Genomic DNA, 24,013 nt, shown 5'->3' with positions numbered 1-24,013 from the left:
GAGTTGCCAATTAACCTCGCATGTTGGGAACATGCAAACTCCGCACAGAGATGGCTGAGGGTGGAATCGAACTCGGGTCTCCTAGCTGTGTGGCTACCCACTCTTCTTCAAAAAATGACTTAATTTTACTTCAATTTAGACGTCAGTAATGTTATGTTACTGTATGTTTGATGAGACAATAGCCACCACAGGAAGTACTTGGTGCTAATATGACTCTCCCATTGCTAACATGAGGCAATATTTTCTTTTATTATGTCTACTATATTAATATATATTATCTAATAATGGTAAAACCTGTGCTTAGAAGGTCGTAAACAGCTCTCACTATGAAAATATCCCATTCATAAATAAGTAATAAGGAATGCTGCTTTAGGGAAATTCACTTAACTTGGTCAGGTCTGGACCCAATTAACCATGATAAATGAGGGAGGAATCTCTGTGTGGAGTTTGCATGTTCTCCCCGTGCATGCGTGGGTTTTCTCCCGGTACTCCGGTTTCCTCCCACATTCCAAAAACATGCTAGGTTAATTGGCCACTCCAAATTGTCCATAGGTATGAATGTGAGTGTGAATGGTTGTTTGTCTATATGTGCCCTGTGATTGGCTGGCCACCAGTCCAGGGTGTACCCCGCCTCTTGCCCCAAGACAGCTGGGATAAACTCCACCCCCCCCCCCCCCCCCCACGACCCTGAAGAAAAGCGGTAGAAAATGAATGAATGAATGAATGAAATGAGGGATGACTGTACTGCAAAAGATAATTTTTTTTTTCATTAATTAGTCTTTTTTTAAGTAGTATTTTTGATTGTCATATTCATTTTATTATTAATTTAATGTTTTCACATTGTGCATTTATCAGTGAATAATGCATCACTGAAAATTGTGGTATATGCAAGGAATGGGGGAACAATTTGGTTGTTAAAAATGTTAAGAATATAATATTTTATTTATTATAAATCAGGCACATTTTTTGTATTATTAATGTCATTTTTATTAAAATTTTAATTTGATATTATGTCAGTTTTTGTGAGAAACACACCCGTCACTCTACTCTGTTTGCCATATTTCTACAGTCTGTGGATATGTGGGCAAAAATATATCATTCCAGTCTTTTTTTTTTCTTTCCCAAATCTTCTACTGGAGCGAAGTAAGGGCAGATAACACTTGAGCTATCACCAGGAGCTAATCCAAACATGACAGCACTGCAGCTGACGTCTGGCCAACAACAGTGAGGCTGAGATGACAGTCGGCTCAGGGCCTCCAGATAATAGTCCCGTCCCCGCCGAGGCACGGTAGCTCTTACATATCTGGCTGCTTCCTGTCCTGTTTGCCGCATGGGGCATATCTGTCAGCGGCTTGACAGGCTGGCTGCTGTCAGCTTGCGGGCCTGAGAGCCACCTGTCATGTAAAGCGATGCACTAAGCAAAAAAACAATAGTACTCTGAGGACTGTGTGTTGTATTGTACTGTACTATGTCATGTACTTCTGACATTCATTCATTCACCATTAAGAAGGTCTCCAAAGCCCTTTTTAATTGAATTAATGAACCCCCCATTGATGGTTTGCAGTCATTTCAGTGTGACAAAATGCAGATGACATCGTAATAATGATACTCAATCATCCTTAAGGTTCCTGGCTTTAGAGATGATGCAAGTATCATGTTCCTGCTCCTGCTGAATGTTTCTCAGAGGTACAAAGCAGGACTGCCATCACATGTTTGAAAGAAGTACTGCCGGACACCCAAAGCACCCTGACACTCGGTGGACACAACATTAGGTGCAACAATGTCCATCAAAAGTCAACATTGTTGTCTTTTTGAAGGATAAATAGTTTGGATTGTGAAGGTGTACCTAATGTGTGGCCTGTGTGCTCTACTGAAACCCATTCAGAATTTACAATCCACTATCTTTTTTTTTAAAGGCTGATTCACCTCAAGGCCAAACTCTGTCGACTTGTTTAATATTCCACACAGTGACATGACGGCCTCTCTCGACTGGAACGCACAACTTGACTGGTGTTAAGTGTTTGTGTACCACTTGTTCATTTGAGCAAACATTCCTCCAGGGGAAACAAACGCTGCACATTGAAGCTTTTATTCAACATTGCGGGAAAAAAAACACTAGATTGTTCTACTCATTTTACCGTTAAATACCAGCACCATCCATTAGTCAATCAAAGAAAAAAATGCATGTTTTTGAAGTACCGTTGCCTTAGTAAAAAGTTACAATAACGTTTGAAGAATGATCATTGTCCACTCATTTTCTTCAAGAATTTACACATAATTACGACACAATGTCGTCATAGTAATGTTGAGTTCAAATATTGTAAGAATTTAACAATCACTGTGGGATCCTAAGAAGGTTCTAAGTCAGGGGTCAAAACTTTTTGACTCGCGGGCCGCATTGATATGACAAAATTTACGGGGGGGGGGGGGGGGGGCAGACTATATATTTTACACGGAACAGTCCACCTGGTATTATTGTATCTGTAAAATTGTCATGCAATCTGCTATTATTGTTTATTATTTTATATTTATATTTAAATATTTAAAAAATAATAAAATATTATAATAATTACAATAAAATTAAAATAATAATTATTATATTATTATTATGTAAAATATGCAAATATAACGATAATATTATGTATAATTAATATAATAATTAGCATTAATATAATAATTATAATAATCATAATGGTTATAATAATAATTATAATAATCTATTAATAATAATAATTATTATTATTATTATTATTATTATGTGCTTGTGTCCCTTTTTTCAGGAGCACTTTGTAAACAACAGACCATGTAAAAAAACGAAATTGATAAAACCATCAAAAGGTTGGCTCAGGCCATGATGCCAGGTTGTATGTTGAGTTTAAATGAAATACTTTGGAAAGATTGGGCGGGCCGTATTCAAACACTTGGCGGGCCGGATGTGGCCCCCGGGCTGTAGTTTGCCCACCCCTGTTCTAAGTAGAGCTTCAACATGCAAAAAAGAAACAAAGAAATGGAAGTGAGATGGAAAAAAAATGAGTAGAAAAATGAGTAATTTCTTGCAAACATTAAAGTGGCGTCGTCTGCTCATCAGCTGATCAAACGTTTAAGACCATACCACAAAAAAAACAACTTCCCCTGCCATCCATCCCCAAATGTTGAAGGATTCCCCCTGCAACATGTCCGTATAGCCAGCTACTGGGCTACTTGACACCCCTGCACAACCTGAAGCGCTATGTTCCAATGAAGGAAAAAGCACCACAGTGCTCAACTGTGCTGTGTGGATCTCCTTGTCTTGCCATTAATGTTAGAAGCCATCAGGACCTTCAAGGTTACATTATTTCTCATCAGAGAATAAAACTTCCCACCGAAAATGTCCCACCATCCAATGTTTGGTGCTCTTGGTCAAATTCAAAAACAGGAATTTTTGTGGCATTGAAGGAGACAAAGTTCTTAAAAACCTTCATCTGATGGTTATTGGACTGCACTCGGCACCAGTGACAACCTTCATTTGGTCCGAGGATGGTCTCGTGTGTCCAGCAGGAATCCTCCGGCACAAGGCTGGTGACATGTTTTTGGGGTCTCCCACTTGACTGTTCCATAACCCTCAGGATCTTTCCAGTCATCCAACCTCATGAACCATGGTGCACTGCGAGAGGCCTTGCTTATGCAGCTCAACAAACTGACTGCATTCAAAGAAAGAAAGCTTTTTTGCCTTTCCAGAAAACACCCACACCTTTGCAAAGGTCTTTAAAGGTCTTGAGTTCAAGGTCTTGATAAGCTAATTAGCAGACTGTTTCACTAATGCTTGTTTGCAATAAATTGCTGACTCAATTAGTTTTATTGTTTACTCCTCCCATTTGTTCTTTTTGCATTTTTTAAAAATGTGAATTATTGCAATTTTGGTCTTAAACTGGTCTTAAAATTTTGAACATTAGTGTATTGCAAGGAATTTCTGCAATATTCAACAAACTATTTGTACAAGTACGTACAGGTCCGATTTCTCAGACTGAAACATATTTGGCCATATTTGGTACACTTAACGAGTGTCAATGAATGAATTAATTAGTCGGCAAATGTCAAACAACCAACAACTTTTTTTTCACTTTAGTCATCATTGTTTGAAATCGTGTGAAAATGTTTTGTTTTACATTTTGTTTGATTTTGGGAAAAAAAGATTCACTGTATTTAAAATAAAACAACTTGTTCTCCAACAGACATGACCCGGATCACCATTGCAGGCTTGAAGCCAGAGACCACCTATGAGATAAAGATGTCCGCCATCAACGGCAAAGGCGAAGGGGAGAGCAGCCCGACCAGCACATTCAAGACCAAGCCAGTCCGTACGTACCCGTTGACGCTGAGTTACATTAATCCTGACATCATCCCTAACTTTTACATAAATGCGGGTGAAATTTGGAAATGCGGGTGATTGTGGTTGGTGACCTTCAGTAGGAAGAAAAATTCAGAGTATAAGGTAATTACACAGAATTAAGATATGTTCTACGTTGATCCACTGCCAAATTAGCCTAATAGCTAACTGCGGCACAAATGAGCATTCTAACTTTAGTTGATTTCTTTAGTTAAGATTTGATTTACTTTTATTTTTTTGCGTTGCAGGCGACAACATACAAGTATTCTATGTTGTATCTGTAAAGTTCTTGCATTGGGTCTTGTAAACATATCGAGTTTTCCCAGGGCCCCGATGGACATTCTTGATAAACAAACCTTGTTGTCGTCTTGCATCCATCTGTTCTATTCATAATCAGCATTGGTAATTTGGCGAAAAATGACGTACTTGCCTCATCGATGTCACAGCGTGAAACCATTTTCATTTTTCTTCTCATTTCATTGTCTCTGTTTCTTCTTCTTTTTGTTGTTTGTATCTCACGCTGGTTTCCATCTGTTGTTATTCCATCGGACCTGTCAGGCTTTTCTTTCACACGTAAGTTTCCTATGTCTGTTTTAGTTTTCCCCCTTTTTTCCCTTGAAAGCAAGCTTCAATAGTGTCGAATGAGGAGAACACGCCATGTAATTCATTCGCCCCCAATGTCACACCACTATTTCTCCCGATGGCATTCCATTCCATTTCTCTAATGCGGCGGGTTCAGGTTTGTTAAGCAGCGTGATAGATTGATCTGAGAGACTTGTAGCCTCTGGCGTAGTACTTAGCGCACCCTTCCTTCATTCCCCACTAAAAAAAATATTCTGTAGTACAAATTAAGTCACGCTTGTGCACTGCAGCAATTTCAGGTCGTTAGTGTTTAGCGAGGTCTTCAAATGAGATATACACTACTGGGAACAGAGGTGTATTATCATAAGGAAGCGCTCATAATGTTAAAGGCCTGGCATTTGAATCTTCCCCTGAAGGATTACATATAAAGACCTTCTCCTTCTCGTTAACACCCGAATGCTGCTTTTATTTATTTCCCACCCTCTTGCGGTCCTCTTTTCTTTAAAAATAGACATATTCATTTTCTGTGATAAATTTATGGTTAAACTTTGCGAGGTAAAGAAGTTCAAGTCGCTGTTTTGTTTATTTTTGTATTTTTGAACCACCGTTCTTAGTTGGGTAGTTGATGTCAAAATGAGGATTATGAGGATTGTTTTTCTCATTCATGTGTTTGTATAATTATCAATACGATTTATTTGTATTTATTTTTTTGGTAATTGATTATATTTTAATGGTGGGGTGTCCAAACTTTTTTCCAGTGAGAGCCATATAGTGAACAATGAAAGGATGCAAATATTTTATAAACATATGGTAAGAAGGAAATAGCACATATTTCAAGAAAAAAAAACTTCATCTCAGCTTTCTCATACTGTGGAAAAAACTCAATCTTCCTTTTGCTCCCTTTTCACATTTTTTTCCTTTTTCCAACTTTTATCTAAAAGTCTTCATACATTTTTCTCTTGTAATATTATGACTTTATTCTCATAATAACTTTATGACTTTATTCCGATAATATTTTAACTATATCTCCAGCCTAATTTTCCAAAAATTACAACCTTAAGTTTGTTTTTTTGAAGCAGCGGTAATTTAACTATACTATGATTTAAAATGGTATAATTAAATAATACAGTTATGTGAATATCATACTTAGAATTAGTATACTTATTTTAGTAAATATTTTTAATCCAACACCTTAATCTAAATTGTCAAACATGCCGTGACCTGCGAAAATGCTAAAAGATGCTAAAAAAAAGTGTTTTTCATCGCATTGTATGACTCCCCGCTGCCCCCCACCCAATCAGCCCATTCTTACCATCTTCCAGCTACATCAGAGGCTCCATCCCTTATGGTCCCCACCAGTCTGCCACTTAGTGAGTATGGCTGGTTGTGCAGTGTGCTTGGCATCACCACTAACTCGCCTGTAGTGTTGATATTGTAGTTGCTGTGATTACAGAATGAACTATGAGTATGACAATTTGACATTGAAGGTTTTGGAATGAATATAACACTATGGGTTTGTTCTAAACAGTCCTTTTTCAGACCAGCTTACCAAGTGTCAGATTCATAGTTACAAGTCCACATTTTCTCCGTTGATGTCTCGAGGGACCTGTCGTGGACCAGGTAGTTTGAGATTCTGGCTTGTTTTAGTGCTTTTAAACGCATCGCAAGCTTGCTGCCGTTATTGGAGGATATGATGAACTGCACAAAAGCCGTGGGAGCTATTATAGTTTTCTGCATAGAGTGAAAGCTTGTCATGACTTTGTTCCAGACGGTCTAATTAAATTGAAACATACTCTAACCCAGTGATTCACAAACTTTTTTTGCAGCGCCCCCATTTTGGAGATGAAATTTCTTTCAGGCGCTGACAAGATGTGTGCGATAACCGGAAAATACTCAAACCGAGGCTAAATTTGGGTGTAAATGTTCCACTCTAAAGCTTACTAGTCAAGTGCGAAACGTAGTGAAAGGTGGGGGTGGGGGAGGATTAATCTTTCTAATTGGGTTTGTTTGTCTCATTGAGTCGATAATTGTACTACAAAATATAATCTATATTCAATATTATATTATAAAGTTATTTTTTACAAAAAAAATGTCACGCATTTTAGTCATGAGAGGCATCATTCACATTTGCATCACTCGTGTACCGTGTACCTGTGGGACACATTAGCTCGACACAGAAGTTCTCCTTATGTGTGTATATTTTTGCGATGTCGCCACAGTCTACTCTGTGGGTGTTCACCATTTGTACTGTTTTGTTTATATCTGCTGAGGGTGAATGAGATGAGCGCCCATTCTCTCTGTTCATTCCACTTATACAACCAATGCGCACAGACAGATACAGAGTGAACCCTCTTGTCATCCAGCCTGCGTGTCAGTTTTTATTCCCCTAATATTTTGACCTTATTCTCGTGAAATAACTTTTTCCATCGCTACTATATTCCAAAATGTACACATTCATAATATTACAAATTAAAGAAAACACATTTCTATATCAACTTTACACAGCTAAAATAGTGTTATTTTTCTTCATATTACCACATTATTCTTTTAAAATTAAAACCTTTTGTCATCAGATTACAGTTTTTTTTTTTTTACTTTTTTCCACAAATTGTCACTTTGAACCGACCTGGTCTGAACTCTTCTCCTACATAAAGGGCTGAAGGTGTTGCCTGTGCTATAATTGTTTCAGACAAATACCCGACCTGGTGGCGCTGTTGTGAAACCTCAAAATTTGGCCTCTTTGAATAAAGTTGGACTGACGGTCCAAATTTCTCACAAATGAATGAAGCAACTCACTGAAACTGAGTGTTTTGTTCAATCACTATGAAATGTGCATATTCAAGGACTAACAAGCATGGCTGTGTAAAATTTGAAACCGCCATGCGCACAGGCAACACTTAACAAGTAATTGTCAATAAGTCTACATGTCCGTGTAAATATGATACCTTATTTAGGTCATATTCTGCTGCATATGTCTGCTTCAAACGCACTGTGATCACAAATGTCTTTTAATTAGAGAAAAAATAAGTAGCTCTTGGCCATTTTCATTTTGTAAAAATAGCTCTCACAAGAAAAAACTCCCCTAATATAGACAGCAGTGCATTTAAACATTTACACTGCATGTATGTGATCCATATTGGTATAGGTATCATCCCAGTTTTAATGCGTTGACCCAAAAGTAAGCCAACCAAAGTAAAATAATAATCTGCGAAAATAAAAAACACACCCATGAGCCATTTGTGAGCGGCACGCCATACCTTGGCTTGCTAATGCCATCATGACCCGGAAAATGAATTGTTTTTATGTGTGTACATAATTACCTATGACTTTTGCATCTAAAATTCAAACACTAATCTTGACATTACCAGCTGGACAGAGAGGTTCAAGCTGAAATCCCTGGATGGAAGGATTTGTTACTCACAAGAGGCTACGCCTCGCCTCGCCATCTAATTCCAAATGGATGATGCTATCGACAGAAGTGACGATCCTGCAGGCAATGTGTGATTGCGAGCATAATTAAAAGAGAGATGAGTGAGCTAGTGGGTGCTGATTGATAACAATGCTGCTGATGTATCGATATGGGTCAGTATTGATGTGTTTGGGTGGGAGTTGGACAATCCGAGAATGCCGCTTGAGGGGATTCTCTTAACTTTTTGACACATTGAATACTGTAGACTGTTGTGCGAAAGTTTGTCTGTGATTGCAGGGGCGATACAAGAACAACCTTCAACATGATAACACACTTCCCCATTTTCCAGCGTTCCTTACGTCTTTTATGACCGTGGGGCGGATTATACTGATGAGCAGCTCGATACCGAAATAAACATACTAGCGATAACAAGGCTCCCCATACTGTGGTATTAGTTTGTATGTTACAATATCAATATTCTCACACTTTTGATCAAGATGTGTGATGGAAAGAAGACGTTAGAATGATTGTACTTTTCGCTACAGTCAAGTGAAAAAAACTATGGTGTAACTCTATCAAGCACCCACTGTAACTCTAGGGTGTTTTGCCGAATTATCCCGGAATTTGGAATACATCTTTATCAGACCGACAAACACGTGGATGTAAAGTTTGAGTAAGATTTAAAAACATCCAGCAAAATGGGGCGGGACTTAGCAACTAAGTCCTCATAAGACCATAGATGTCAAAGATGTGATGATATATAGTAGTGTGGACAGGTCAATAGGTGCCAGTAATGTTACTGCAATTTAAGGTGAGACACACAAGCACCAGATGTGCTCGCTGGAAGAACAGGAATTTTTTACTCTAAATGCCCGACATTACTTCCTGTTCTCCACCCACACACATTTATAGCAACACACATAAACACATATTCATGTCTTATGTCTTCTTTCCTGCTATTATCTTGGTGGCATGGAGTACCACTGTAGCGTTGCATCACTGTAGCAGTATGATACGTATATCAGGCTAAGTATTGTATGATAAGGGTTTTTTTATTTTAAAAAATGTTATGTCCCAGCCTTTGTTCTGACTCGAGACGGATCCCACTCCTCATCCTCCTGGGAAAGTTGATTCCAGAGTGTGTAGGGTATGACCATTAGTTGAACCTCAGCTTCAGAAGGTGCAACATACTTTTCTGACTGGTCGCAGAACTCTGGACTAGCTCTACTTGAGGGTACTTCAGGGTACATGGGAGTTTGTCCAACTGGTCTGTCTACATGTGCTTTGTGGACTTGGAAAAGTCATTCGACTGTGTCCCTCATGGTGTCCTATGGGGGGTGCCCCAGGAGCACGGGATTGATGGCATGCTACGACGTGCCATTGGGTCCTTGTGCAATGTGCAACCGGTGCAGGAGTCTGGTAGAGCCAAGGCTGCCTTTTGTCAACAATTCTGTTCAGAATTTTGATGGACAAAATTCCAGTAAGGGGACTTTGGATCAAGCCTCTGCTATTTACAGATCATGTGGTCCTCATCAGATTGTGACATTCAGCATTGATTGGGGCGGTTTGCAGCTGAGTGAGAAGCTTCTGCGATGAGACTCAGCACCTCCACCTCTTAGGGCTGAAATGGGTTTCCTCCGCAGGGTGGCTAACCTCACTCAGAGGGAGCCAGTTGAGGTGGCTCGGGCATCCAGTCCGGAAACCTCCCGGACGCCTCCCAAGTGAGATGTTCAGGGGATGTGCAGCTGGGAGGAGATCCCAGGGCAGACCTAGGACACGCTGGAGCAATTTTGTCCCACAGCTGGCCTTGGTGTTCTCCTGGTGGAACTGGAAGAGGTGGTCAGTGGCCAGGAGGTCAGGAAGAGGGATGTTGGCAGTTCATTTTTTGTCACCAAAATATCGGCAATACCAATGTCAGTTGGTATCGTTTTGGGAAGAGGGCTAATTGTATCGTATGGCACAATTTAACCTGATTGTGTCCCTCATCTAACATCTGTTTTATGAACACGTGTAATACTTCCAAATGTACGTACATTCCGTATGTACGTATAAAATGAATCAGTATGTGTTGTTTTCCCCGGAATGCCTAATGCATTTTAATTGAGGTACTTACAGCAGTAAAAAGCCTATTTTGCTGTCAAAGATGAAATAAGACGGCTGTGGCAAAAAGCTGCAATCAACTTGAACACACCATGCAAACATGACGCTTTTGCAAGGTCACATTCCCTAAGCGTGTCATGTCAAATCTGTTTTTTCTGTGTGTAATTCAGTAATGATTTTATGTCATTTGTGTTGTTTTTAGCCACCTACGGTATTGTGATGTGTTTGTTTTTGTTGTTGTGTTCATTATGTGTGGGCTTTTTGGACATTTTCATCATTTCCAAACTGTTTTGTATGTTTTCCTTGGCCCTGACCCCGCCCACCACCCACCTGTATTTTCCATCCCCTCAACCAATCATGTGGTTGTACGTCATGTGACTTTGACATGTGGCTCTTGCATGGCGCTGATGGTGTCGACATCGCTGGCCAACAGAAGGTAACTTTTGCTTATTACCACCCAAACGACTTTTAAGAGGACATTTGACAGATTCAACACAGTTTCAGTGTTTTTCCTCATCATTTCTAACACAATTGCATCCATTATTCAATAAATATAACCCATTACCATTGCTACAATTCATACTAAATGCTTCCCCGTGTGGAATCGTGTTAAAGATTCATGCCATCATGCATTCTGATAATAGTTCAGTCATTATCAAATGGGATTTTTGTCACAACTGAATGTCCTCGAAACTGTTTCAGTCAATATGAGATGCTCAGAAAGTGTGACCTTAACAAATAAGTTTAAAGTAAATACATACATAATAATGATGACAAATAGCTCTGTATATATATTTTATCATTATTATTGTTGTTGTTATTATTATATATTCTGAAGATATATTTTAAAATGTTTTGTATTGGATTTTTTAATTATCAAGGGAAATGCATTTGCTTTTGTTCATGGAAAAATACACCCAACATGCTTATTTTCTGGGGGGAGTTAATTGTAGTTGTCACTGTATGATTGGATGGCTAATGTCTTCACTGCTGCATGCAAGTAGACGATGTGCACCCTTCTCCTACTTTCCGTTGATTCCCTGAGAACATTCTGCATGTGTCTGCGTCATTGTCATCCCATCTTGTTGGATTCTTGTCCATCCCCGTGTATATCTACCATGTCGTAGCTGCAGTACATTGATGGTTTTATTTGTGTGTCAGAAAAGGCTGTAAAAATCCTCCAAATGAATTCCACGCACAGTTCCTCCCGTATATTTTAGTCATGTCGCCTCGAGCACCCGAACTAAACCCAGCAGCCTGCATGGATCACCTTATTCTTTTCTTTCGCTAACAACCTCAGTTTGAGCTTCAGAGGGAAAACAACAAATGATCTAACCGCAATGTAGCTCCTGCCTGCCACCATTTTTAACCACTACTTACTTCTTTTTTCGAACACTGTCTCCTTCACTTCTGGCTTCTGTCACACTAACCGGAATGCACCCAGATGGCTTTGTGTATTGCATTTCTCCAGACTCGCTGGATTGTCTCTCTTCCGAGTTGTCACATTTTTACAGAATATTTCTCAGTAGACTCGACAGCAAACCTTCTGAATGGAAATGTTATTCATAGTATGTCCAATCCTTTATTTAAGTGTGTGCCGAGCACATATCGCATGCAAATATCTGTGCTCTTTTGCCTAAAAACAACTTTATTAGACACATTCATATTAAAAGTGTGAACAACCACTTCTGTAGGACTCAGGGTCATTGGGTAGGATTTGAACATTCATTTCAACAAACATCTCTCTGAAACATCCGCTCTCATTTTGTTGTTTACAGGAGAACCGAGCGCCCCAAAACTGGAGGCCATGATCCAAAACCAGGGCAATTCTCTGAAGGTCAATTGGATCAAGCAGGACGATGGTGGCTCCCCGATCAAACACTACCTGGTCCGATACAAGGCTGTGAGTAAATAAGTCAATAAGGTAGAAAATGAAGGAATGAACATTGTATTGGAAAGGTTTTTATAGGCCGTCATGAGACACGTAAGTTTTTACCCTTCTGATGTGTGTGTATGTATATATATGTATATATTCGTGTATGTATATATGTGTGTGTGTGTGTGTATGTATGTATGTATGTATATATATATATATATATATATATATATACAAATACGTTTAATGTGTTAATATGTTTAATGTGAGCTGTGATTTGCCGTACTCTTTTAACGGCCGTTGAACGCACCATCAACCGTACCCCGACGCACAAAGGAATGTATGGATGTATTTGGATGTATTTTTCCCCTTTTTTTTCAAATGCTGATACTATGCACGTACATCACTTTCTCTAATCGCTATTTTTTGTACAGCAGCATTGCAACATCGCAGGCTACTGTATTTATTATTGTTTTGTATGAACATAAATGGTCAATAACCATACGTCATATATGTAATATAGTGGAGGGTTATTTTCGTGATTCTTACAACAACAGTGTGAATGTCTCGATAGTCTCTCTTCACCAAGTGTGACCTTCCGTAAAAACGTACACAATGAACTTAACACATGCACTCATGTACACAGACGTAGTCATATCCCGTTACGTATAATATAACACAAAAAGAAATGAAAACCTATTATGTAACCAAAAAAGAGGCCTTATAATTTATCCACACGCAATATGGGAAAACAATTTTCCCAATCTTAATATCGTTTTTGAAAGTGGGGTCTATAATACATAGACGTGTGGTGTAGACTACACAAGCCTACACACGTGACTGCTGAAAAATAAATGCATAGAACCGATGGTGTTACCAGTACGGATCACATAGTGAAAGCACTGCTAATGCTATTTACATCCACTCTTGTCTTCAGTCATGGTCACATTGATACGAGCCCACAAATAGCTGTCCTCGGCTTTGCCTGCCAGTAACCATCAGCTTGTAACCCAAATTTTAGCTCACAGTTCAAAGCAAAAGATCCGACAGACGGCTCACATCTAAAAAGCACTGGTTAATTGGGACACTCGTATGCCAAGCTAGTACTGTGTAAATACCGACAGTTCTACAGTACCTTGTCACTTCTCTCTGGCAGGACCCAAATAACTTTGGTCTTGCTGCTAGAGCCAATTTCCAGGGATTTGAAACGAAACTTCTCATTCAAAATACCTTTTTCATTCCCTCTTTCTGCTTATTTATTACCTCTTGTGGCCCCACATCCACCGCTGGCTTTGCTCAAAAGTGTGGGCCAAGGAAAGAATCTATGTGCATGTTAAAACGTCCCAAAAATTGTGCTGTTAACCATGGAATATTTTTTACTTTTATGGCAGTCATGAGTTATATTACTGTCAAGTCACCTGTGATATTTTGTACTTACTTTTGACTTAAAATGTCAAAGCCCTGAATTGTTAATCAGGTCACAAGTAGAGGAAAAAGGTATTGGACATATTTATCCTATAAATGTATTCTGCCTTCAGAAACACGTGTCGGACTGGAAGCCAGAGATCCGCGTGCCGCACGGTAGTGAGTATGTGGTGCTGAGCGGACTGGACTGGAACACCGAGTACGAGGTCCGCGTGGTGGCCGAGAACCAGCAAGGCAAATCCGAGCCTGGCGTCATCGCCTTTAGAACGGCGACAGAGCCCACCACCATGCCAGGTACTAACTTGATTTGAATTATCCCACCCCTTCCCCTCCTGCACACAAACACACACACGCTACAGGGCACAAAGGCCTGCCACCGTGACCTTCAGCGTATATTTATTCAAGTACACAAAATAAAGGTGTCTGAGGTGTCTTAGATATTACTTTTAATTAAATTTTTTCCAAAAGTTACAAATATGATTTTTTTTATTGTAAAAACGAATGCAAAAAGTATATTACCATTTTTTGATTTGGTGCGCCAGCACAATCGAAAGCAGAGTTTTCTGATTTTTGGCGCACATGCAATTCGCCATCTTATCAGGGCGCCAATCAACTCCCAAAGTAAAATGATAAATGTACTGCTCATCAGGCTCAGCAGAGCAATATTGCCTTATAATTCATGTCTTTGGTATTGCTCCATTATAGTTTATATCCAGTATAACAATACACATTTATTCTACAGAAATAATGAGCCTTATTGTTGCACCTAATGGAGTAAAAATACCTCGACATGCTGGTTGAAGTGGGCGACATGAATACATTTTGCATGCGGCTCTTGTTTTGGAGCTCATTCACTTGTGTAGGTGTCGCTAATGAATTGTCCAGTGACTGAGTTATGTGTTGACATACTGTTTGGATTGGGTTATGAATTTATGGTTGATCTTTAATATGAAGTGAATGCATGAGGTAATACGCAGTCCTCGCGGTAGAGCTTATTTGCATTTCAAAAACATACCTGGCAGCAGGTGAGGCTAAATAGCCCTGTTTAGTATCTATGTATTGTTATTAGCCCCCCCTGAAGCAGATATGCCGTGTAGCTCAGCATCATGCGTATCATACGTTGCATCATTAAGGCGGCGCGGGACTCTCAGCGCTGTGGTTCAGCGAGCAATAATGACACATATCAGTCAGCCCCCAGAGTGTTTTTTTCTATTTTAGTTATTTTTTTTGGTGTGGTTAATCCATAAGTGGTCACGGCCAGCCTCTGCTCTGTTGCTGTTGTTGTGCTGTGTGCTAAAAGCTGGGCTGCATCCCCACCGCAATGCACAGCAAGCTTCGAAAAGGTGCAACTGCAACTTGATGAAACCCTCTTTGTCTTAACTGCTCTTTTTTACTACAATGGCTACATGGCTACAAAGATGAGGTTGTTATTCACTCGCCAGTTCACAGTCAATATAATAGCATGAGAACACCGCATAGAACCTGGGTAGAAGGAAAGGATCCATATATTTTTCAAATTATAAGACTGAATATTAAATATAAATGTATGTATTGTTGGTGTCCAATGAAAAGCACGTATCTCCAAATGATTTTATCTGAAAAAGCACATTTTCCCCTGGAAAAAAATGTCAATTCATGTCATCTGTTCCAGACACCCAAATTGTTAACGCATTTTATAGACAATAATTGTACTTTTAAATGCAGATGATGCAAAAATAATTACAAATGACCAATTAATGGATAAGTGACCATTTAGCATGACTTTTTTTCATGTTTGTTGGAAAAAAAAAAAGTCAAACGTATTTCAAACTAAATAAGCAATAAATGGTGTTGGTACCTTGGTATAAATGGTATAAAACAGAGAAAAAAATAATAAATGGTATTGGTACCTTGGTATAAATGGTATAAAACGGAGAAAAAAATAATAAATGGTATTGGTACCTTGGTATAAATGGTATAAAACAGAGAAAAAAAAAGACAAACTGCTGGCGGTAGTGATATAGCAAAGTCCGATGTCGAGTAGTGTGTTCGATGTGTTATGTGCTATATCGAGTGCTATGTTTGACCCCGGCTGCCACGAACATGCTATGTTGAGTTTGAATGCTTATGTATTGTTGTTGGAACCAGAAAGGAGTTTTATAGAATGGTCTTGGTACGGTCCATCACCTTTCTCTTTTGTGGTGGGCATGTGTTTGTTACGTTTATCTCTCTACAACTCTGATATAAACGAACACTTTCCTAAAATGTCCCCCGCAGCCCACAATGCATTGCATTATGCAAGTATTGTAATCTTGCAAGTATGCTCTATGAGTTTGTCGATTATTTTGCGATCCAAGATGGCAGTGTAAACAAACTGAATTGTATTTTGAACACAAAGCAAGTGAGCGAACGCAAGCCAGAGATAATTTTTTGCTAAAATTCTGAACCCAAAAACGCATTAAACCGGGGCAGCCATTTAGCGAGGTACCACTATATACCAAAATCATTAGCCTTTACTGTCATTGTCTTTCCACACAGCGAAATTACCATTGAGTATATAAAAAAGGCACACTATGTAGAAATAAAATTAAAACATAAATAAATGATGAAATAAAATAAAAACAACAGGCGGAATTATATTCTAGTCTAACAAAAAGCATGAAAGGTATCATTTTAAAGTCAAACACAATGGGATCTTACACAATGTATCTTAAATTTGTCTTTTTTTACTATTATTTTATTTGGAAATACACAGTATACAGTATATATGTCTATTTTCTTTACAAACAAACAGTATATAGTATACACACACACTAACTGAGACATGAAACTGTTTTTTTAGAATTTGATTACATTTGATACAATTCTGGATCATAACATACATTCAATATTAAAATTGTAATATTATGTTTAATTTAATAAAGTGTATACTTTTCCTGTATATATTTAGATTTTAGATGTGTGCTGACATGGTTGGTTGGCTGGTTTGGGGATGCAGCCCTTTGTAGTGTTTGCATGGTATTATTTATTGTTATTCTTACCTGCATCGGACCATATTGGATACCCCTTTGAGGCTGCCAGTGCATGGCATGCATTTAAAAGCACTTCTCCATGCGCTTTCTGGGTAGCAGCCAAACGGCAGTGGGAGGTTTGGATCACATTTAATCAAAGCATACGCAACAAACCCCTTTAATTTTCATAATTAACATTTGTTTTTTTCATCTCCACTTCACAGCCCAGGGTTGACTTTTGTTTCTGGGGGGGACTATCAATTTCGGGTCAGGTTGTGTGGTGAATGATGAATAAAGCAGCATGTCATGTATGAATGTAGTAGGGCTTCAAGGGGGGGGGGGGGCTCATGCATCCAAATCTCCCCCAGGCTCCAAGGTAGCATGGATAAAGCTGCAACTACCAGTGCTGATGAATGAGTGAGTGCATTTATTCATTCATGCCATGAACACATGAATATGAGCTTCATAAGCAGCTTGTGAATGTTTTTTGTTTTTGTTTGCATGGGCCATTCCGCCCAAATTGGCCCGTGCCTTAGTGCAACAATCCCAGGAAGACCCGCCTGGATTAGAATACGGGCTGTTGTGTTGATATTGTATGCTCAAATCAGCAGAATTCATAATTCAGTGGCCAGTTTAGCCACCTCAGCTGCTCACAACGATACATTCATATTCACGGTTGCCTCATTTGTGTGCATTTGCTTCAGTCTGCAGAACAAAGTGCATGGATGGATGTGTGGTCTGGTGACCCATGGAGACTGTGGGTTTTAACGTCACAGGCAGGGGACGCATAGACTTATGCTCCCTACTGATATCATATATCCAATACGGTAGAAATGGATATACTATAGAGTCAATAGTGGGTGTACAGCTTGTTCACTGGTAGAGCTGATGGATGTAAGACACCTTATGCTCCTCTTCCACCTTCCTTCCTTCCGCTCGAGGATGTCTCCATAAGTGCTCAATTGGGTTTGGTTCATAGAGGAAATAGACATAGCCTTTGATCATCTTCGTGGTGTGTTTGGGGGTCCATGTCATGTCATGGAAAACTGGCATGCAGCCTCGTTTCTGCTTCAAATGTCACAGGACATTGTCATTAATGAACCACAAGTCCTCCAGTGCCAGCAGCACTCGTGTAGTCCCAGACCAGACTCGGCTTGCTCTCTGCAAGACATATTAATTGCATTGCTGTACACTTGTGTCAGAATTCAGGCTCCTCTCAATGAACCACAGCTCCCCTAGTGCCAGCAGCACTTGTGCAGTGGCAAATCATGATGCTACCACACTGTAGCAAGACACCATTATATTACTACACACTGTATTGGAATTCAGGTTTCTCTCAGTGAACCACAGCTCCCCCACTGCTGGCATCGTTTGTACACCTCCAGTCTTTGGCGCTACTGCCACCAGGATTGACACAGTTAGCTAACTACTCACTTGTGTTGCAATTCAGGTTTTTCTTCAATGCACCACAGCTCCCCCAGTGCCCGGCAGCACAGTTTCAAACTGTGGCGCCCAAAGCGACAGGCTTGACTGTACGCAACACACAATTACATTGCCACAGACTTTAGTTGGAACACAAGTTTCGTGCAACTACAGACTGTGGTGCTACCACCACTGTGCAAGACTGTAAACACTACACAATTATATTGCTCCACACTTTCAGGATTTCAGGCTTCCCTCAATGAGCTCCACCAGTGCTGGTGGGACTCGAGCGGCTCCAGATCGCGACGCTACCACCACCATGCTTGACAAGACACAATGACTTTGCTACACGCTTGTTTTGACACTAAATCTATACATGCATAAAAGCTGTATGAAGCTGACTACCCTAAAGTATATCCATTTTTAGTATCGTCCCTTGACAAGAAGTAATCAAATGGTGGCTGAAATGTGAGGCCTACAACCATTTTTGTGAGTATTTTCACAAAACGAGTTTTTAAAAGCACTCAGTCAACTTACCATTCTTAACTTACAGTATGCCCTTTGTTGTAAATCTCCCATCATGCCGATAAGTAGCGTTAGCCACTTTCACACAGAATCCTGCAAACTAGGCGCATCCGAGGCATAACGATCGATCTTGCGTGACATTTGCAATGGCAGCACAATCATTGTCAACACAACAGGGCGGGAAGTCAAGTCTCCCTTTACACAGGAAACGTCCCGCCTCTGTTACCGCTGCTGACTCCATCTTGCCCCCACGGTGTTCTGTCTGAAGTCACATAAAAAATACATAACCAGGCCATGTAAAAGAGGAGAACTACAGCGTGTTTCTTCTTTCCTTCCGCCCATCTTTCCTTGTGACTAACATGCTATGGCCTTCCTTCCCCGACCGTCTTAATTCTCTCTTTTTCGGGTCTTGTATTTCCGTATTTCTGACCTCGTTTTTTTCTCTCTCCCTGTTTTCCCTCTCTTTCTCCTTTCTCCCCATGTTGTCTCTTTGTGTGTGTGTGTGTGTGTGTGTGGGTGGGGTGGCACCTCCGGACCATGACATTGTCATTCACGGCAATTTATTTACGTCTTGGTGGACATGTTTGTGGACCTCAGCCACGCTGGGTTGCCTTGGCGTGACGTACAGTTTGGCAGCTCTTCTTCTCTCCGCCTCGCTGACTGCCAGCCTCTGCCTCTCATAAACTGACCTCATCGGGTGGGGGGGGGGGTGGGGGGGGGTGAATAGTCGGGAGGCGACAAAAAAAACTCCTTCCTTTCTCGCTTTCTATGCCTTCTGGGGCTTGTGCAGCCACACACAAGATCAAGACGTTGGTTTCATGATGTTGTTACAGGGTGCTCCGTGCGCGCATCACTTTGTAGATTATGCTGATTTTGTTTGGTTTGTGTGTATTCTTTCTTTTTGTTGTTGTTGTCATGTTGTGTACGAAAAGATGGACAAGAAAGAATTGGCTAAAGCGGGGGTGTCCAAGGTCTTGTTTACTGCAGCTCACATTCGTATATGTTATATTCTATAAAAAATGAAACATGCCCTGCAAATGTATGGAGGATTTTCTGTGCCAAATTGAAATCAATACAAAGTCAACTTAATTTATCACCAAAAATTAATCAATTAAAACGTGAAATAATTGACTAAATTATTGGATAATGTATTCTATTGTAAACTGAAGTATTAAATGATTGCATTTAAACTGTTTAATGAGGCTCAACCTCATTCTTTGATTGACTGACTCAGATTTGCTCTTTGTGCTTTTAATTGTTTTTATTAACCAAAATGAAATGAATATAAAGCCAAATACATTTTTAAAAAAACATATGAAAATAAATGGATTAAAATGTGAAGCCATTTATCTAATAATAAAAATGAATAATTATATGGAAGCAACTTACTGCATAAAAATGCAATTACATAAATAAAATGCCATTACATTGATTTGAATTGTCACTAAATATTGTAAATAAAATAATGACATTAAAATGTTTAAAAGCATATTTACATTGATTGTAAAATATGTATTTTTATTAATATTAAATGCACCAATTATTAATGACTACATTGAATTGATTATTTTGCATTTAAAAATGAATATATTCATATTTTCATTATAGATGTATATTTCTTTAATTCTGACACACACAAAAGCAACTACATACAGATGCAATGCTAGGAAAAAAGTTGTCATATTAATCAGATTAGAAGCATTCTTACATGGAAGCAAAAAACAGATATTTTCCTACCCTGGCGTCAAAAAGACTTGGATGCAAGTTTGGACAGCCCTGTTCTGGAGGCTTGGCCAGCATAATAGTTTATGGATGGCTAAGAATCCTGGCGTGCACTACTGGGCTGCAACCAGCAGAGGCACTGTTCTTTCAGTCTCAACTAGTTTGAGTCAAAAGTTGAGCTACGTCTACAGTATACACTATGGAAAACCCCAATGGCGGATAAACGTATCAAAGCAGGAGATCACAATATCCTGAAAAATGAAAAAAAAAAAAAGGCCATCCCATAGTTTCATTTGTGTTACCACCTGGACAATAGGTTTGGAGTAACACATTCATAATGCCTTAACATGAGACGCCAGTCACTCCACTGTGTGTCTGTGTAGAACCTAAAACAGGCTTTTATTTTGGAATTATTCTTCTCCTATAAGAGCATGAAGAGTGCATGATGCCAGGCATGATCCGGTAGTGTCCAAGCCCCCCCACCCCCCACCGCCCGCAGTCAAGCATTATGAATGTGTTAACAGGCGATAAAAAATGTATCGTGTGTTGAGGCACTTTTTCTCCTACTTGTTATCAAAAGTATTGTCAAGTAACTGCTTTGAAAGGAAAGAAAAGGAAAAAAAAGTTATGTTTTGTGACAAAAGTGTACATAATCTTCTCCCGGGCTTTCACTCGTCTTTTTACCTGAAAGAGGAGAAAAGGAATGTTTTTTAAAAAACATGTGAAGTGCATTGGCTAATAAAAGACAAAAGGGGCATCGTTTTTGGATGGTGTGCATTACTTTTTTGTTTTTGTTGCTTTGAGACATTAATGTAAGTACATATCCGTGTGTTTCCATGTAACCATTGTTGGGGTTTCAAATAAAGTGTGTCTGTTTTTCTTTCACTGGAGTGACATGCACCTCTGTGGTATTTATTGGTAGTTGCAGCACCCCCTTCTGGTGCACCTTTACAGACAATGTTTACAGCCATATTGCTGCGAAGTACCAAATGGGACAAAATGAAATGGATAAAGAAATTGTTGAATAATGAATTCAATCTGCCATTAAGTCATTAAATGAATAAATAAATCTTTAAAAAATTTAAGAATTAAATGTGTCATTAAATAATTATAAATCATATCATTTGAGCATAAATATTCTAGCTTATCTTGAAATGTAGACATCTTTAGCATAGGCGTCCATCTCAACATGCATCTAAAAGCTAGCATTGTCGAACTTTCCCTGTAATAGAGGTGTCATCTCATCCCCATGTAGCACATAACGTAAACTCCATCTATTATTATTAGGTGTTTTTCACTCCTGGGTTGTACAGACAAGCAATTAGGTGCGAGAGGGCATCAGTGTAAAAAAAAATGAGCGTTTATGTCACGCTGCTACGTTGTTACCAATCAAACAGATGTGACTGGTGATTGTTTCCTCAGCCTGGCTAATTAAAACATGGCACCCACTAATGAATGGGGGACAACTCGCGCATCTGCTTCTCTTGAGATGCTCATCAATCATTTAGCAAGAGTTTCGGGTAAGAGCCTTTGTCAAGAAGTGACAAGGATTTTGTTGCAGGAAAGCAAAAGCTTGAAAGAATGTGGTTTAAGTGACCTTGGCATCATAACTTGGCTGCCTGTTAACTTCAGCGCAAACTTTTATGTACAAGACACACACACACACACACAGTATATGTGTAGACATACATATACGTATACAGTATGTGTGTACATGTGTGTGTTTGTGTGTCTGTATACTGTGTGTACATACAATGGTGTGAAAAAGTGTTGGCCCCCTTCCTGAATTCTCATTTTATTGCATTTTTGTTACATTTTAATATGAGTCAATGACAACACAACTGAACCCAAAATGCAGTTTTTAAATAAAACATGTTCAATTGTGAAAGAGATGTCAGATATGATAAATACCCGCTGGTTTAAATGGTACATTGTACATAAATGTAAATGTAATATTTGTTTACGTCCTGCATTTCCATGGAATTGGTTCATCAAAATTAAATATACAATTAAAATATATTATCCATAGGAAAAACATTTTTAAAAATGAAGTTGATAAAATTACAGCTTGACATTCATGAATTGAAATAAGTAATCAATACGGCTGTGAAGCATCGTAATTGCCTAGATGGGTGAGTGATGGTAAATGTTTGTTTACATCTGTATTGTCGCTACATTTTTCTACTGGCGTTGGTTTTATGGAAATGGGTTGTTCAAATTAAATGAAATTAAATTTGAGGGTCTAGGGACCAAGCCTACACCCATGGGGCCTGGCCCCGCACAGCCCGAAGAGGCGACATGGGTCCCCCCTCCAATGAGCTCACCTCTCTGGTATGAAGTAGCCTGAGCTGGTGCAGGAGGTTGAATAGTTCCGACTAGATATAGTCGGACTCACCTTGGTGCACAGCAGGGCTCTGGAAGCAGTCCTCTGGAGAGGGGTTGGACTTTCTTCCGCTCTGCCGTTGTCAGTACTGAGAAGCGACGGACAGGGGTGGCAATTGTTATGGCCTGTACGTTGGAATTGAACCCGGTGAATGAGAGGATAGTTTTGGGGGCAAGTGTCCTGACTGTTGTTTGCGTGAATGCGCCAAGCAGCAGTTCCCGGAGGTGAGAGTTGAAACTCCTTCTCATAGGGGACTCTGACAGTCGTTCCCAGCAAACCGTCACACTACGTTTGGGCCTGCCAGGTCTGACCCGCATCCTCCTCATCATCGGCACCAACTCACCAACAGGTGGCCATCGGTTGACAGCCCGCTCCTCTCTTCCCCCGAGTGTACATTACATATGGCCGCAAGGCTGATGACATGACCACAAAGCCAATCATCGAACTGCAGCCCAGTGTGTCCTGGTGCCAACTGCCCATGTGGACACTCTTAGTATGCTTGAACGTGGTGTTGTTATCGACAATCCGTGATGAGGCTTTTTTCCTGTTTGGCTCGTGGGACTTCAGCCAAGCGGTCTGCGGTTTTGCCAGTCGCTGACGCAATAACTCACACATAGGAGGAGTTTGGAGAAGCCAAAGAACGACTTCCGGATGGCTTCTGGACCACCATTCGCCATCTCAGGAGGAGGAAGCAGTGCATGGTCAACACCATGTCTCAATTTCAGATGTTGTGGATCAGTGGAAGGAATACTTTGAAGACCTCCTCAATTCCACCGACAGGTCTTCTAAGGACTCCGTGGTGGGTTCGTCTATTTCAGGGGCTGAGGTGTGAAAAAGCTTCTCGGTGGCAGGGCCCCAGGGGTGGATGAGATCTGCCCGGAGTTCCTTAAGGCCCTGGATGCTGTGACCGTGTCTTGATTGACACAGCATCGCATGGACATCAGGGGCCGTACCTCTGGATTGGCAGACCGAGGTGGTGGTCCGGTCCCCGGAGGGTGTGTTCCAACTCTTGTGGAATCCCACTCCTCAGCTTCCCTGCTAAGCTGTTTTATGGATTCGGAAAAGTATAAGTCAGACCCGTTTCCAGTGAGAGTTAGACTCCAAATCTTTTTCATTACTTTTATGGACAGAATTTCTAGGCACCGCCAGGGCGTTGATGGGTTCTGGTTTGGTGGCTCACAGATTGGGTCGCTGCTTTTGGGTACGAGCATTT

General features: G+C 40.0%; 1 protein-coding gene across 9 annotated transcripts in view; it reads left to right on the top strand.

Moving 5' to 3' along the window:
• LOC131132246 (neural cell adhesion molecule 1-like) overlaps nucleotides 1-24,013 on the top strand; it is a 220,198-nt gene that overhangs the window by 185,489 nt on the left and 10,696 nt on the right. For 3 of the 9 annotated variants that reach the window (XM_078791774.1, XM_078791768.1, XM_078791770.1), the window contains 4 exons: nucleotides 4,212-4,337; nucleotides 4,925-4,939; nucleotides 12,236-12,360; nucleotides 13,872-14,052. In XM_078791774.1, coding sequence (XP_078647900.1) covers nucleotides 4,212-4,337; nucleotides 4,925-4,939; nucleotides 12,236-12,360; nucleotides 13,872-14,052 — 447 coding nt within the window. Of the gene's footprint in view, nucleotides 1-4,211; nucleotides 4,338-4,924; nucleotides 4,940-12,235; nucleotides 12,361-13,871; nucleotides 14,053-19,292; nucleotides 19,412-24,013 lie in introns of those variants that run through there. The other 6 variants (XM_058077708.2, XM_078791773.1, XM_078791769.1 and 3 more) reach the window with 3 other exon arrangements.

Source organism: Doryrhamphus excisus, linkage group LG1, assembly GCF_037039965.1.
Source record: "Doryrhamphus excisus strain RoL-2023G ecotype Guam linkage group LG1, RoL_Dexc_Guam_v1.1, whole genome shotgun sequence".
Lineage (NCBI taxonomy): Eukaryota > Metazoa > Chordata > Actinopteri > Syngnathiformes > Syngnathidae > Doryrhamphus > Doryrhamphus excisus.
This window is presented reverse-complemented; position numbering and strand designations above follow the sequence as displayed.